The sequence below is a fragment of the Aspergillus costaricaensis genome, assembly GCF_003184835.1.
Source record: "Aspergillus costaricaensis CBS 115574 unplaced genomic scaffold BO79scaffold_9, whole genome shotgun sequence".
NCBI lineage: Eukaryota > Fungi > Ascomycota > Eurotiomycetes > Eurotiales > Aspergillaceae > Aspergillus > Aspergillus costaricensis.
Window position 1 is genome coordinate 182,896 of NW_020291809.1, and position 16,225 is coordinate 199,120.

A 16,225-nucleotide genomic window follows, 5' to 3' on the forward strand; every position below is an offset into this window, starting at 1 on the left:
CGACGGGTGATATGATGACATGGGATAATTGCAGTACACTAATCTCGGACGGCCATCGGTCATTAATTATCAAGGATGAGTCCGAACTAGACCTGAACTCGTTAGCCTCTCATCCTTCGGGATGAAATCTCACCATCACGGAGACATTCCGGAGCGATGATTTGCCCGCACGCTATCAGTCAAGTGGATCGGACACATTACCCGCTAATGCCCTAAGCAGGATGACCAAGAATATGCCCGAGGAGGAATAATCACTCCGAGTAGATACAGAAACCATATGTATATAAAGAGAACAAGAGACATCATTTTAAAACATTATCACTCAACACCAAAACGATCAATCATCACTACTCCAAACAACCTTTTACATCCATATCTTCACGATGTCCCCAATCACCCGCCCACCCCTCCACCCCTCCCTCTCTGCCATCCACCAAACCATCCCAACCATGGACATCAGCACGCCCGAAAAACGCCGCGTCTACCGTGACTACCTGACCACGAACTTCACACTCGAAAACACTCTCAAGGGTCATGAATCCACCATCGCCTACCAAGAAGTCGACATCCCGGGTCCCGCTGGGCCCCTGCGCGCCACCATCTTCCGCCCAAAGCACGCCACCCTAGATGTCTCCTCTACCCCTGGGATCCTGCACCTGCACGGTGGCGGGCACTCCACTGGAAACCGCTTCATGGGCTTCACCGTTCTCGACTGGGTGGAATCCCTCGGCGCAGTGATCATGACGGCAGAGTACCGTCTCGCGCCGGAACATCCCCAGCCTGCGCAGTTGGAGGATAGCTATGCGGCGTTGAAGTGGATGAGTGACCGTGCACATGATCTGGGGTTCAACCCGGCCAAGTTGGTAGTATGTGGTGGCTCAGCGGGAGGTAACCTCGCCGCCGGCCTGAGCCTCTTAGCAAGAGACCGCGCCGGTCCAGCAATTAAAGGCCAAGTACTGATGTACCCCTGGGTCGACGACAGCGTGGAGTGGAACTCGATGGAGCAGTTTGGGGATATTGCGCCGTTGACGAAGGCGGATGCGGCGCAGGCGAGTGATTTTGCCTTCGGGGTGAATCGGGAGTTTGCCGATATGTATACAGTTCCGTTGAGAGCGAAGAGCTTTGTGGGACTGCCCGAGACGTTTATTGATGTTGGGGAGGCAGATGTGTTCCGTGATCAGGATCTTGCGTATGCTGCTAGGTTGTGGAGGGATGGGGTTGCTACGGAGTTGCATGTTTGGCCGGGGTGTTGGCATGGGTTTGATGCTTTTGTGCCCGAGGCGGAGGTTAGTCTCAGGGCGAGGGAGGCGAGGTTGGGGTGGTTGAGGAGATTGCTTGCTTGATGTGTTGGTAGTTGAGGATTTATGGTTGTTCGTGTTCGTGTTCTTAACTTGGTGTACATATTGTTTGATTTTTGTAAGAAGTATAGGAGTTGCGATTTCCATTTTGAGCTTCCAGCTGTCCTCGATTAGTGGTAGAAACTGAAGAGAAGCAATGGGTCATCGATTTTATTAGATGATTGCTCAGATTTTACCGTCCCCATTCTTCTTCTCCATCCCATTATCATCTTCTAATTTTGTAGAAGCCTCCCCGTCACTTCCTTTCTCACCCTTCCGCTCAACATCAGGCTTGTTCTGCTTCACACTGCGCCATTCCATACAAACTGCACCGACGCTAGCAAGACAAGCCATGATAAGTCCTACCTGAAAGCACACGCGCAGAGAATCATTATAGGCTTGTAAACCATCATCTCGATATCTCTCCGGAATAAGGCTTAGCACGTCCGTCGCACCCGTACTCTGAATCACCCGCGGAGTGATTTCCACATCCGGAATTCGTGAAAGATGCCGAGCCAGCTGATTGGAAAGGACATTTTCACCAACAGATGTAAAAATAGCTCCGAAAAGCTGCTGACCGAAGAACATAAGCGACGCTCCGATAGCGACATCCTTGCGGGGCAACACAGTTTGCACAGCAATGTTGTTGATCTGGGTTGATGAACCAAGGCCGTAGCCGTATAGAATCTGGTAACCGATCCATTTTGCTTCTGGGGTGTTCACATCCAAGGTGGTGATCAGACCGGCTCCGATTGATGTAAGACAAACACCAAAAATCAAGAAAGGCATGTAGTATCCAATGCGGGAGATGAGTTGGCCGGTGACGATGGATGCTACAACCAATGGTATTATCGTTGGAAGGAGGTGTATACCACTGCTGACTGCCGAGACGCCTTCAATAGCTTGGAACCATATGGGAAAGTAGTATACTAGTATGGTCATTGGTATACGGTTTCTGCCAGTAAGTTGTGTGAAGACTCACTGATGATCATTGTATGTGCGCCTTGGCAGCAGCTCACCCAGAAGCCGCTCGCAATACTACGCTGGAGGAGTATTTTAGGTGGCAGTATGGCCTGCTCTGGCTTCCAGATTTGGATACCCAGGAAGGCGATAAGAAGCACGAATGCAAGCACAAGCAGTGCGATGATTCTCCCATTGCTCCACTAGACAGTGTTAGAATTGCTTATAGCTTAGATATTTGCCCTAATGAAGAAGCGGTTAACTTACGTTATATGTGGTACCGGCCCACTGCAAGGCCAGGCATAGACAGACAACACCGGGAATAAGCGCAATCATTCCTAAGAGATTTAGCTGCCGCAGCTTCTCTGTCAGTGGTGTGTTGGTGGATGTTTGTGCCGGGACATGCAACAGAAAGAACACGACAACGAAGACCACCCCACCAAGAGGAAGGTTGATGTAGAAACACCACCTCCATGTAACGTCGGTAGTAAAAACGCCACCAATCAACGGACCTGACACAGACGCGACCCCAAACACAGCCCCAAATAAGCCCTGGTACTTAGGACGCTTATGGAGCGGAACGGCATAGACAATAATGACCATCTAAATGGATATATAAGTAAAAGACGTTTTAATGATTAAATGGTTGAACAACTCACGGCGCCAGATGAAATTCCACCAGCTCCCATCCCGGCAATGGCTCTGCCTATGATAAAGGTAATGGAACTCGGTGCAGCACCGCATAGGGCCGACCCAGCCTCGAACAGTATTATAGACGACATAAATACAGCCTTAATGTCGAAAGAACGATACAGCTTGCCAAACATCAGCTGGAACGCACAGTTTGTCAGCGAATATGCCGTTCCATACCAGCCAATATCGCCCGCTGAGTTGAATTCGTTGGTAATCTGAGGTATCGCCGTTGAAATAATCATGCGGTCCTGTGTATATGTCAGCTCAATATACTATATAGATTGGAGCATCGGAGAATACCAAAGACACGAGGAACATGCCAATCAACATGGATATTATAATCATTGCAAGCCTTAAGCCCGAGGGATAGCTCGCTTCAGGCTGGGTGCTCCTGCGATTGTTGGCAGTTGCCTTATCATCATCTTTGTGGTCTTGAGTCCGGCTGTCGCTTTCGAAAGACATGTTGATTGTTATGAACCGCTTGCAGATCCAAATGCTAGTACGGCCTCAAGAACTTAGAGAATGGACACGCAGAGCAATACGTACTTCGAAAACGCTTCATGTCAAAAATAAACAAAAGCATTTCCGTCCAATATATAGGTCGCCATCCTCGGCCGAGGAGTGGGAGTGTTCGAAGACACCTTTGTGGGGCTACAGCTATAGTATAGATGAGCTTCGGAAATGGAGCCGGCCATCTCGGGATCCGAGACAAATTACGCTAAGCCATTCTTGGACCCGAAGGCTCCGAAGGACTCAATCTCGGGCATGAATCGCCCGATTTGCCTTTTGAACACCTCTATTCAATACCATGAGAACAATATCCTGCCAAAATATGCTTGAAAAACACTTATTAAAATAACAGCCCCAGTCTGTATCTAGTGAATGTCGTCTACCCCTCCAGCTGGGCCTCTTGGCCCAACTCGACCGAAGCTCGCCTGTTCTCTCTGCGCTCGTCGCAAGGTGAAATGCGACAAGGGCGAGCCGTGCTCTAACTGCCTCAAAGCACATGCTCAGTGTATATACGAAGCTCCTGCTTCACCTCGACCACGAAAGAGGGCTGCTGATGAAGAGCTTCTCGCACGACTCGCCCGCTACGAAGAACTCATGCGCAGCCACCATATCGATTTCTCTTCACACACCCAAAAATGGATCCCTTCAAACCAGAAGTTTCAACCGAAGGAGAGTCATTTGGCTGGCTCACACGCTGAGAAGGGCGATGAAGCTAGTGTCCAAGCATCATCGCTGCTTACAGATGGCACGACTGCAGAAAGAGAACGGTAAGATTTCCGGCAAACAAAAAGCTGTTTGCAATATGTTACTAATGGTGACAGATGTTTGTGGTCGGATCTCAGGCCAGAGGTTTGTGTTTCCGGCTACTACCATAATCATATAATACTAATAGCCCTTTGTAAACAGCTCAAGTATCCCTCTATCCAGAGCCTTGGACACAAGGATGACCCCGCCCTGTATCCTACTCCTTCCCTTGGAGAGGCTATCTCCGATACGCAAAGCATCCATGACTTCCACCCCGAGCCAAAACACATTTACCGGTTGTGGCAGATCTTCGTAGAAAGAGTTCACCCCATGACAAAGATCGTCCATGTGCCTTCCCTGCAACAGCGTGTCTTGGATACTAGCTGCAATTCATACAGCGCATCCAAGCCACTAACAGCTATCTTATTTGCTATCTATACCATTTCAATCACCTCTAGCTCACCCGGCGAATGTGAGACGTATTTTGGCCTGCAAAAGGCCGTTCTTTTGAGACAATACCGAACCGCAACTCTGCGTGCTCTCATTGCAACAGACTTCCTCACAACCACTGACCTCGAAGTCCTACAGGCACTGGTATTATTCCTCTTCTCTAACCCAAGATGTGATTTAGCAACCACCCTGTCCGGCGCCGCCCTTCGACTAGCCGAGAAGATGGGCCTACATCAAGACACATCTGACCCCAACATAACTTTCTTTGAGAAAGAAATGCGCATTCGTTTATGGTGGCAGCTCCGCGGCCTCGAAGCTCGATGTCGCATTGGCTCTACACCAGGAATGAAGCCACCACCCTCTTCCGAGATAGGCGACGTCCGCCTCCCACTTAACGTCAACGACGCGGATCTGCATCCGGACATGACTGAGCCTCCTCGGGAACACAACGGTCCCACAGAAATGATGTGTGTCTTGTTGAAAATGGACGTTTCCAACTGGCGCCGCCACTGTCCGACAGCCACTCAGCTCATTGAAAGTGTGATGCAGGGCTCGGTCAGATCTAAGGCGGTTATCGAACTGGAGAGCAAGGCGGTTGACGAGCTCAACGATATATACTGTCGGAGAAATACTCGTAACTCTGATCCACACATTCCACTTCATAGGCTTACTCAAGCCATTGCGAATCTCTCAATCGCGCGGTTCAGGTTCAAAATTCATCATCCTCGCCGACGGTTTAGCGCAGCTGGCAACGAGATCTATATAACACGTGACGAACGTGAAATTCTGTTTGAATCAGCCCTGACCTGGCTACAATCCATGATGGATATCAGGTTACGCAGCAAGTTTCCTTATTACTTATTCACGCACCTCACGACAGATACCTACATGGACGCTTATATCCACATCCTGCTTGAGCTGCGGCAACGACGCTCAGGGGACCGCGTCGCACTTGCTTGGCAGCTGGTAGAGGACCTCTTCAGCGAACACCCCGAGCTTATCGATGACAGTAACCCATTTTTTGTTTCGTTCACAGACTTGGTTTTGGATGCATGGGAATCTCGCAGTTATGAGCTGGCTAGAAGCCAGGGAGGTCTAGAAGCAGTCACCACGCCAAGTTTTATCTATCGACTCTTGGATAAGAAGCGTAACAATCGTCTGAGTGATTTGACATCCAGCTTGGATTTGCATAACCCTGGGAGTTTCGAGTTGCAGGACGAAGAGGATACCAGTTGGCTATCTTGGGGAGATTTCCTTCAGTTGTGAGCACGAATATGCGCAGCGGTGAGGCAAACTAATCAATGTAAATAATAAAGCCCATTAATCTAATGTCAACGACCTAATACGATATAGAATTAACTTTGGCGAAATCAAAATCAATACCGATCAACGCACCAACCCGCAGTTTCAGTGTAAATAAACAGCTCTACCAATTGTAGCAAACATGAAACACAGATCTATATCTATCAACGTCTCGCTGACCATAAGCAATGACTGACAATAACCCAATTGCTAACTGTAACATTCCAGGCTTCCGGGCATTCATCGTTCGATCTTCGTCATCATATCAATCAGAAATTCGGATAGCACAATGTAACCCGGCAATGGGAACGTGCCCCCAACTCAATCCTCCTCGGGATGAACATGATCAAGAGCAGGATTTATCCTGTCGAAATGCCTGTCATATTTATGAAGACGTTCGATTATTTTAGCCCGCTTGGCAGTTTTTGTCGGCTGCTGGTCGACTTCCACCCACTTCCGCTTGTACCTGGCATCCTGTGCTGCAGAAATACTTGGACGTATGCCAAAACAATCATCGAGTGCGATCTGCTCGCAGTATTCAACATGGCTGTAGATGAAGTCTTGGTATATTACTCTAGGGTGACGAGTGACTATGTTAATAGACTCATGTGGGTTATCTGAAACCAGGAGGTAACTGTGAGCACTGCTGACTTTCCAATTAACTTGCTTCTCAAGGTGTAGAAGGACATGATAGAGAACGCCGCTCTCCGCATGCTCCTCACGACATCCATAAAACGTAGAAGAAGCAAGGGATCTTCGCTCCAACATCGCTCGAAACCCATTCACAAAATCATCCTCCTGCTCCAACGAAGATCTGAAGTAGGTAAGAAAAATCCATCGACAGTGTATCTTCTGGGAATGCTTCTTTTTGTCCGAAGACCCTGATGGATGAGAAGAGGACCCGACCGGCACAACAGTGGGCGGTTGGGACAGTTTAGGGGTTGGTTCCAGGCGGTAGCGACCGAAAACCATTTCTCGTCTGTACGAAAGATTTGTCTGAATGAGCAAGTTGTTTGTGTTGGACTATCCGTCCAAAGGATAATAGTGTCCGGGGCTGCCCTCGACTATTTATGCTCCTTGGAAAGCCCTGGCATTGCAGGAGTGGCCCAATTAGGCAGTTTTCTTAGTCGCCATAATAAATCCCGCACTTTTTGCTTACAATACAGACTTGATCCTCGTGACCAAGCCAAAGTAGCACAGATTGTGGAGGGTCTCGGGTAACGAGACGGTAATGGCGGGCGGTAGCGGGCAGCAGAATCTCAAAGAGGGAATTCTTGGCAAGTTGGCCGTATTTCTTGGCGAGACTGAGCTTACCTTCCTCTTCTGGAAGAGGGGTAGAGATCACCTCGCTTAGGGCGGTGAACAGTAGTAATGGAGCAGGTAGTGATGGTTGCAGGTTGTTAGCCAACTATGTTTCTTAAATGGACGTTGGTTTTTTGGTGGCGCAAGGCGCGTTTCAGTTTTCCTGCTGCGTAGGCAGCATTGTAGTATACTTAGCAAGACTGAGAAAATCTCCTTTTCTGGTAAGGCGCGGGTTGGTACCCTGCTTATGAACATGACGGTATAGTTCACTGCATTTAGTGCCCCTGATGTGTATACAATAACTACTAATTTCAAACTTCTAGTAGAATTACTAAGCTCTCGAATATAACTATTTGTACAGTCTGATGATCAGTCTCGCATTGGCCTGGCTACGGCTTGACATTACTTATAGTATTGATTAGTGTATTGTCCATGAAGTCTGCTACTGCCTGGGCGTTCATGCACAAAGATATGTCTTGGTAGGGGTGTACAGAGAGACCGCCTTTTATACGTACCTTGTCTGTTGTTCAGTGGGCTCTACGCCGGCGCTCGCATCAATAACGCCAACCATGAACACACTATGTAGTTGGAACTTAAGAGAGGGACACACGAAGAACAGAGCAAGAATAACGAAAAAGAAAAGAAAAGGTTCCGTACAGCAAAAGTGTCAAAGTGGGAGATATGAGGAGAAGAGAGAGAAAAGGCGTGATAGACGAAGACTCATACTAACCCACTATGTATTCACTGTTTATGTAAAGATTGTACACTACTAACCACAAATAATATTGTCAGAAAACTTCACAACATTACCGTACCCCAAGTATTATCCTGAAACTGCGATTAAACAATGACAGTAATACAATGGTGAATGCAGATGCAATTGGTCAAATACGCCGGGTGTCACCGGATATTCAGCTGTGACGTCATGTGAATATAAAGAGCTCAGCACGTCTGACAGACCAACTCTGTTCCTCCAACTCACATCACCCATTGCACCATGGATCCAGCAAACGGATACTGTGGGCTTGAAGACTATGGCCTGGTGGGGGACATGCACACTTGTGCACTGGTCAGCAAGAATGGCAGCGTCGACTCCATGTGCTGGCCCGTGTTCGATTCCCCTTCCATCTTCTGCCGCATTCTAGACAAGGAAAAGGGAGGTCATTTTTCGATTACGCCGGATCGCAGATTGAAGAATCCTTTGAGTAAGCAGCGCTATCGCCCGTACACCAACATGCTGGAGACCCGTTGGATTCATGAGGAGGGTGTGGTGAATATCTTGGATTATTTTCCGATCGCAAAACCCAAGCCGCATGTGGTCGAGAAAGGGCTTCCCCAGTGGTGTCGATGCTACCAGAACAAAGGGTCTGCACAACAGGAGGCATGTCGTTCAGGGATGGTGCGGAAAGCAGAGTGCGTGCGTGGTGAAATGGAGATAGAAATCGAGCTTTTCCCGGCGTTTAATTACGCACGCGATTCACATATAGCCCAACAGTCTTCGGCTTCCGACGACGGTATCCAAGTTTACCACTTCCAGTCAGAGAGCCAAAATCTGGTTGTCAGCGTTTTGGGAGACAAGGGTGATATCTCCGAGGATAACTCCGATCTTAACATTGAATTTGAACTGTCTGATCGACCCGGCCACCTGGGCCCCGGTCTGATCGGGAAGGTTACCTTAAAAGAGGGACAGTCCGTCACTATGCTTCTTCATGATCAGGAATCCATAACGTGCAATGCTCAGGATCTAGCCCCATATTTACAGCAAATTGAGCGAACAACAGGCGATTTCTGGTCAGACTGGACCAGCAAGTGCACCTTTCGAGGTCACTACCGTGAGCAAGTGGAACGCAGTCTACTCGTTTTGAAGCTTCTGACCTACAAGCCAACCGGAGCAATCGTGGCAGCTCCCACCTTCTCACTACCCGAGCATATAGGCGGGAGTCGTAATTGGGACTATCGGTACTCCTGGGTGCGTGATGCAGCCTTCACGGTCTATGTATTCTTGAAGAACGGCTATCCCGAAGAAGCCGAATCATACATCAACTTCATTTTCGAGCGCATCTTCCCACCCATGGATAAGAATCCAAAACCAGGGGAGCCCTTTCTGCCTATCATGATCACTATTCATGGTGAGCGTGAGATCCCCGAGATGGAACTCGACCATCTGGAGGGGTACCGGGGGAGCCGACCGGTGCGTATCGGCAACGGTGCAGCGACTCATGTCCAGCTAGACATTTACGGAGAACTTATGGACAGTATTTACCTCTACAACAAACACGCAGCCGACATCTCATACGACCAGTGGCGAGCTATCCGTCGCATGATCGATTTTGTCATCCAGATCCGCCATCAGCCTGACCAGTCTATCTGGGAAGTGCGCGGACCACCGCAGAATTTTGTCTACTCAAAAATCATGCTTTGGGTGGCTTTGGATCGTGGTGTGCGACTGGCAGAGAAGAGATCCAATCTACCATGTCCGGACCGGGCACGATGGATGCACGAACGTGATGCACTATACGATGAGATCATGACCAAGGGGTATAACACTGAGAAGGGGTTTTTCTGCATGAGCTATGAGAACCAAGATGCTATGGACGCTGCTGTGCTTATTGCGCCCTTGGTGTTCTTCGTAGCGCCGAATGATCCTCGGTTGCTGAGCACCATACAGAAGATCACGGATGTTCCCGCAAAAGGTGGCTTGAGTGTGGCTAATATGGTATCACGCTATGATACTGGGAAGGTCGATGATGGTAAGCTGTCCCCATCTTCTTTAACTACGACAAACATCTAACAATCATCCCAGGTGTTGGAGGCAACGAAGGCGCTTTCCTAATGGTTACATTCTGGCTCGTCGAAGCCATGATGCGTGTAAGTACCGAACTCGCCTCCTAGTTGTTCCATCTCGTCACCTAACAATTATCATCAGGCCGCCAAGTCCAAAGCATATCTTCCCCACGACCCGTTCTTCCAACAACTGCGCAAGACAGCCACATCCCAGTTTGATAGCATTCTATCCTTTGCAAATCATCTGGGTATGTTCTCCGAGGAGGTTGCGACGTCCGGAGAGCAGATCGGCAACATGCCGCAGGCGTTTAGCCACCTGGCGTGTGTGAGTGCAGCGATGAATCTCGGCGGAGGGGGCGACCGATGATTTTACCTGATCTTGAAAAGGATTTGTAAAGAACGCTAGGTATTGAGAATAATGGCAAAGAGATGTGAAAGGTTTCTGGCGTTTTAACTTTCCCATAAATTACATTGGAATATGAAGCAAGATAGCATCAAGTTCCCTTTGAATCCGGCAGAAGAACTTTTAAACCCTGCAAGAACCTTTCATCTACTAGTACTTGAGGTAGACACAAAAATGCTACAAAGAATGTTTGATTAGTCTATACTATAAGAAAATATCTCTACCCTTTGATAATGATCGAAATTTATGTTTTACATGCCTCTACTACCATTGAGCCTATGGTTGTAATTGTAGGATTCCAATATATATTTTTTCGTAGATCACGGAAGCGGCTCATCATCTGCTGAGAATAGACATTATCGTCTAGCACTACACCGCCCGACCATCAAATAGAGAACTCCCAAAGGCAAATGAATGCAGAACCAGACAAGACAAAACAAAGAAGAAGAAAAAAAGAGGGAAAAAATGGAGGAGTAGAGGATACATATAGAAACACTCAACCTGAGTTTGAAAAAAACAAAAAAGAAAGCCCAACGCGGGGCTCGAACCCGCAGCCTTGAGATTAAGAGTCTCACGCTCTACCGATTGAGCTAGCCGGGCTAGTTCGGTGAAAGACCCAGAGGAATAATGCTAATAGTAGACACTATTGTTCTTCGATCTTCCAACCTGACCTGCATCACGTGCTTGAGCCCTTTGGAGACAGATGCATTAGTGGCATATTTTAGAGCCATTCCATATGCGAGATAGTGCATTAGTGTCATTTTTAGAGCCATCCTGAGGCCGTGCATTAGTGCTATGCTTTAGAGCGATTCTGTATGCATGGACCTGCATAGTGAGATAAACAATAACTAACGTAGACCTGAACTCTCATGTATGCCACGCTGCAAAAACCTAGATGGTAGCGCTATTCTAGGTATTGAGTAATAGACATCTTCGAATCAATTCATGCTGCATTACCAAGCTACCCTAGCAACGCGGTTTACTGTCGCCTCTTTCTTACCCTGCGCGAGTACCGTCCGATCAAAGAAGGTGTGTATCGACGAAATGTCTTATTAGTTACATTAGCAAACGCTATAGATCTTTAGAGAGCCATGGCCTACCAACTTCAGTCCATATCGGACACCGTAGTCGATTTCTCTGTCATCCGCAGCTCTGATTGCTGTAGCAGCTACGTAGAGCTCAATGGATGATGATTATATTGATTGTTATGGTCGCGGAGGATGAGGGATTCTCGAAGCTACACTAGATGGTCTCACCATACAAAATAGGAAGGAACAATCATGTGATAATCGCCGTGGTGAAGAGACATTCGCGAAGAGAAATGCTGTGCGCAGACGATTGCGCCGTTGCGCTTATAGGTTGAGACAGGAAGAAGTGGGTATCATCTTGATGCTTGACGAACCATGTATATTCTTAGATCGTGAGAAAGCCACAGCGACAGTAGTGGTCATCCATGTATCGTGCGAGTTGACCTATATTATTAGTAGTACAGTCAGCTTCCGAAATCCCGTTTGAGATAGACATATGACCACTTGCCTAGCTTATTGGACAAGAAATTGTGCCGCGTTTGGCTTTTCTTCGGTGCGAATGTCCAGAATGTCTTAACCTCGCCCACTACTCTGATAGTATGCGTCTTTCGATCCACCATTACTATATCGGGTATGAGTTTCGACTTTGCCTTCGTGATCTTCTGCAAGCCGCGCTTTCGCTTCTGCCCTTTCTTTACAGGGTCTTGGCGTCTATACACACCATATTGCGCGTCTCCGAAACGGACTCCAATTTTCATCAGCTCCTTATTTCCCCAACAAATTGCAGCACATCATTTACGAAGCGACCGTGCACCCCGAACTCATTCGCCACGCCAATTGCCTCTCGAGATATGATAGGTATGAATGCCTCATATCTATCACAGTAAGGTTCTATGAGGGTCTATATCTCCTTGGCGAAGTCTGGCCATTTGCAAGCCTGAGTGGGGCTCGGTGTGAACTTAGAGTTCCCAACTTTAGAGTCATGAATCCTGGTTCAGTAATCAATATTGGAAGACGGGACCAGAGCTGTTAGCGACGGCCCTCCGAAAATATTAGGAGATAGTGCCGATCTTAGCTAGTATCAATATGCTTGATATATACATTATAGACCTTAAGGTTGTTAGGCAACTTATCAGAATAGCGAGCGATAGTTTTGTATATATGGGAATAATTATATGATCATATCACTTGTGATACAGCTCCCTAGATTAGCATGAATATACATATATAGTAGATAGTTGTTCGAAATCGGAAAGGAAACAAGCCTTCGAACACGGAGAATATATACCTTTCTGCTGATCCAATATGATGAATTGATGGGGTTCACTTTCAGTGTCTTCACCTGAAGCTATACTATTCACGTCCACCCAGAACCGAAATATTCATAGTCTTCTAGATAATTTTCTACTTCACATTTTCTCTACGAACTGCATGAATACAACCATTAACCAGTGACCTTGTTTAGTAATACAATCTTGAGCTGCCATATGCACGGCACTGCATTAGCTTCACTTTTAGAGTCATCTTGGGGCCGTGCATTAGTGCTATATCTTAGAGCCATTCATATGCATGGGCCTACATTTGACAGCTGCCATCTGCACGGAGCTGCCTTAGTGTACCTTTTAGAGTCATTCTTCATGCACGGCCTGAATGGGTCGCTCTAAATATGTGGGCCTTGCCCGAGCAACCAATGAAACTGTTAGCTATCAGGGGTTTATGTACCCACTCTCTGCACAGGCCAGCACAATGGCGCTAATGCACAGTCTTGCAGGTTGATGGCTCTAAGCCTGTGGGACACATTGGAATATCCAATCAGGCTATAGAATAGATAGTATGTGGAGCTCATGATCAACCCAGGGAAGTTGGGACTGATGCACGATTATACAGTACACATAAATTCTTATCCCTGCAGATTACATAATTTCCGTCTTATTGCAGCTCTTGGCTAGTAATAAATGTGGCTAAAGCTAGTAAAATAAACTGTATATAACAGTAGGTAAAATTCAGCCCGTGGGATATAGCCAAGACGTATAGGTGACTCAAGACCTCATTGCTTCAAATACGAGCCATTGGCGTCCAATAGTGCAAACCTTGCACGGGTTGCTTTTGGGAGAATTGGTAATCTGCAGGAAAGAACTAAATGACTTTCCAATGATGGCCACGTATCTTACTTTATGAATAGCCCATAAACGCCGCAAAGACACGACTGTATGGTCACTGAAGACATGGAACATAATATCTGGCTTACTCCAGTTGGAGTATATCGTAGCGGATGCAATATTGGGTCATCAACTTGACTGATCATCGGGCTAAGCGACAAGAAAGAATCGGCTCGCATATATGGCAAAGAATGATGTGGCGAACATCACGAGAGCCGCGAACAAATGTAAAAATCTTGATGAAAATTGGGAGATACAGACGGGTTTAGACGATTTCCCGGATGACTCTAATGACAATTGGGATGATAATGATGATGGTCATGATGGCAATAGTAGAAGAGTAGCCCATTAATACATTACGACCCTGCATGGGAAGCAGTAAATCCATGTTCCCGGGACATCTGCAGCACGGCATTCGGAAGGTTTCACTCACTCGTTTGCTGTGACAGGTCAGGTGATTACCAGCTTGTCAGCATGCTCATCTAGACCAACTCTACCTCCCCAACCCCTCGTATACTCCTGGCACATTGCTTTTGCTCTCGTCCAGAGTTTATATAACCTTTTCATCACCTGCCTGACGTCTTTCGGTTCGACAGCAGTTGATCAGTCTTCACATCTTATCACAGCATCTAGTTTCCATTCACCCGCCCCCAGGTCCCTCTCTTTCCCCAACAAAATCGACCCCCATATCAAAGGCACCTCCCGTGACAGATTTCTGTCGAAAATGGGTACCCTCATGGTGGTCATTAATCCAATCATGGCCGCTGGCGGCTACGACAATGATCGCAGAGTCGGTACAGGACGTGTCCTTCCTACCAAGTTCAATCCTCCCTATCCTGACGATACACCACAATCCCTTTTCCCACCTGGCATCAAAGTCGACTGTGTGCCGCAGGTCCATCGCTTCATTGGACGAAACAACCCCCGCGAGCTTCTCATCTACACCAATGGCACCTGTGTGGAGAACGGCGGAGCCGTCCCCAGAGGGGGCTGTGGCGAGCCCAGAGGTGGTTGTGGTGTTGTCTACCGGTCTCCCGTGGACCTTCCGGAAGGCAAACTCAATCACTTCAAGATCCCTCTCGAAATCAAAGGACCCAGCGGCCGAAGACATCCTCACACAAGTGAGCGAGCTGAATTGCGGGCCGTAATTGCAGCCCTCCGATTCCGCTGCTGGACCGGAGAAGGGTTCAACAAACTGGTGATCGCGACTGATTCCGAGTACGTGGTGGAGGGAGCAACATGTTGGGTCCAGGGATGGATCCAGAGGGGCTGGAAGACAAGAACAGGGAATCCTGTTAGTAATCGGGACCTGTGGGAGTGTCTGCTGGGTGAGTTGGAGCGGTGGTATGATCATGGTATGGACATCCAATTCTGGCAGATCCCGAAAGAATGGAATACCGAGGCGGCTCGCCTTGCTGAACAGGCCGCGTTGGAGACCCCAGCAAGAGCGTTTGGCGATGTTTCCGGATACATGGTCTAAGATGAAATGTGCTTACCATGGGTGGAGGGGCTTCAATTATCTAGTCTGTTGTTTACATGGAAGGCCATATAAGACTGTTCGGATATATGGTAAGGCTGTTGTTGCTGGAACTAAACTTTGTATCTAAAACTTTTTCCAAACTATATATAGGGTCCTAACTTACGAGCGTATATTGCGGGCTTATTGGCAACAATTATCCCCTCTCGTACTGGAAGCTTAGGTAGACCGACCTTTGTGCATGTAGTAACAGCACCACAATTCAATTGGAAGCTTCCATCGTATTCAAGCGTCATTACTACTATCCCAGAGATTAGTATCATCATATTAATCCTCATGATCATGTACAAAAAATAGCCACTCAGATCCAGAGCGCTCGGTTCACGTGACTTACGAAATCAAGCGTTTGTGGCTATACGGAAAACGACGCTAGCGTGCAACTAGCTACACACTTAACCTGGTCCTGTTGGCTGGGAAATTCACCCCCTCGCGGGACAAAACAACCTCCAACGTGGCCTCGCAAAACGCACCAAACTGGTGAACAGTAGCTTCATTTGGTTGACATATAACGTGTCATTTCCGGAGAGCAACGGCATACTCCAGCACAGCTTTAATGTGCTGCCGCAGGGGAAAGGAGTCTGGACAACAGCCGGTCACTGGGATGGTGCTTGACTGCTGACGTGCTGCAGAACTTTTGTCCGGGTTCGCCTTTGGCGCCAAACTCAGCTGTCGGGGTTTCGGGACGGCGTATCTAATAGGGAGCAACCTGGTATGAGATAGGGGAGGTGTTGTACAGCTTTAAGCTTTTCGTTTTTTCTTTTTAATGATTCTGAAACGAGACGGTAACGAAGATGAAAATCAAGGGGTATAATAATAATAATAATAATAATACTAATAACGATAACATAGCCAAATAAAAAGTGAAATCAAAATAAGGAATAAATGGGTCGCAGATCTTGTTCCACCGCACGGGAATAACCGGGTCCAAGGCCTAACTAAACTATAAGACCCTCCCGAGTGGTCCCGATATGGCCCGTGCCGAAGAATTCGAACCCATCGCAGACAGTTAACGGTTC

General features: G+C 47.6%; 6 protein-coding genes and 1 non-coding gene across 7 annotated transcripts; 4 read left to right on the forward strand and 3 right to left on the reverse strand.

Moving 5' to 3' along the window:
* Positions 1 to 383: 383 nt before the first annotated feature.
* On the forward strand, positions 384 to 1,374 carry BO79DRAFT_236485 (alpha/beta hydrolase; the record flags this gene model as incomplete). Its single annotated transcript, XM_025684586.1, has 1 exon — positions 384 to 1,374. The coding sequence occupies one exon, from the start codon at positions 384 to 386 to the stop codon at positions 1,341 to 1,343; it is 960 nt and encodes a 319-aa protein (XP_025541591.1). The 3' UTR covers positions 1,344 to 1,374.
* Positions 1,375 to 1,523: 149 nt separating this feature from the next.
* Positions 1,524 to 3,452, reverse strand: BO79DRAFT_215760 (MDR family MFS transporter; the record flags this gene model as incomplete). Its single annotated transcript, XM_025683280.1, has 5 exons — positions 1,524 to 2,266; positions 2,320 to 2,500; positions 2,565 to 2,900; positions 2,957 to 3,238; positions 3,291 to 3,452. 5 exons carry the CDS (start codon positions 3,450 to 3,452, stop codon positions 1,524 to 1,526), a joined length of 1,704 nt encoding a protein of 567 aa, XP_025541592.1.
* Positions 3,453 to 3,825: 373 nt separating this feature from the next.
* Positions 3,826 to 5,960, forward strand: BO79DRAFT_280854 (C6 zinc finger domain-containing protein; the record flags this gene model as incomplete). The annotated part of the gene is made up of 3 exons (XM_025688095.1): positions 3,826 to 4,267; positions 4,322 to 4,349; positions 4,407 to 5,960. The coding sequence occupies exons 1-3, from the start codon at positions 3,873 to 3,875 to the stop codon at positions 5,958 to 5,960; spliced, it is 1,977 nt and encodes a 658-aa protein (XP_025541593.1). The 5' UTR covers positions 3,826 to 3,872.
* Positions 5,961 to 6,317: 357 nt separating this feature from the next.
* BO79DRAFT_215762 (uncharacterized protein) lies at positions 6,318 to 7,553 on the reverse strand (the record flags this gene model as incomplete). The annotated part of the gene is made up of 3 exons (XM_025683281.1): positions 6,318 to 6,992; positions 7,156 to 7,319; positions 7,490 to 7,553. The coding sequence occupies 3 exons, from the start codon at positions 7,551 to 7,553 to the stop codon at positions 6,318 to 6,320; spliced, it is 903 nt and encodes a 300-aa protein (XP_025541594.1).
* Positions 7,554 to 8,284: 731 nt separating this feature from the next.
* Positions 8,285 to 10,570, forward strand: BO79DRAFT_286257 (glycoside hydrolase family 15 protein). Its single transcript, XM_025688446.1, has 3 exons — positions 8,285 to 10,048; positions 10,102 to 10,166; positions 10,225 to 10,570. Exons 1-3 carry the CDS (start codon positions 8,296 to 8,298, stop codon positions 10,447 to 10,449), a joined length of 2,043 nt encoding a protein of 680 aa, XP_025541595.1. The 5' UTR covers positions 8,285 to 8,295; the 3' UTR covers positions 10,450 to 10,570.
* A 442-nt stretch (positions 10,571 to 11,012) lies between these two features.
* Positions 11,013 to 11,085, reverse strand: BO79DRAFT_t81. The gene has a single exon. It is a non-coding gene; the product is annotated as a tRNA-Lys (tRNA).
* A 3,323-nt stretch (positions 11,086 to 14,408) lies between these two features.
* BO79DRAFT_142867 (RNase H domain protein) lies at positions 14,409 to 15,152 on the forward strand (the record flags this gene model as incomplete). The annotated part of the gene is made up of 1 exon (XM_025678297.1): positions 14,409 to 15,152. One exon carries the CDS (start codon positions 14,409 to 14,411, stop codon positions 15,150 to 15,152), a length of 744 nt encoding a protein of 247 aa, XP_025541596.1.
* Between the last annotated feature and the right edge of the window lie 1,073 nt (positions 15,153 to 16,225).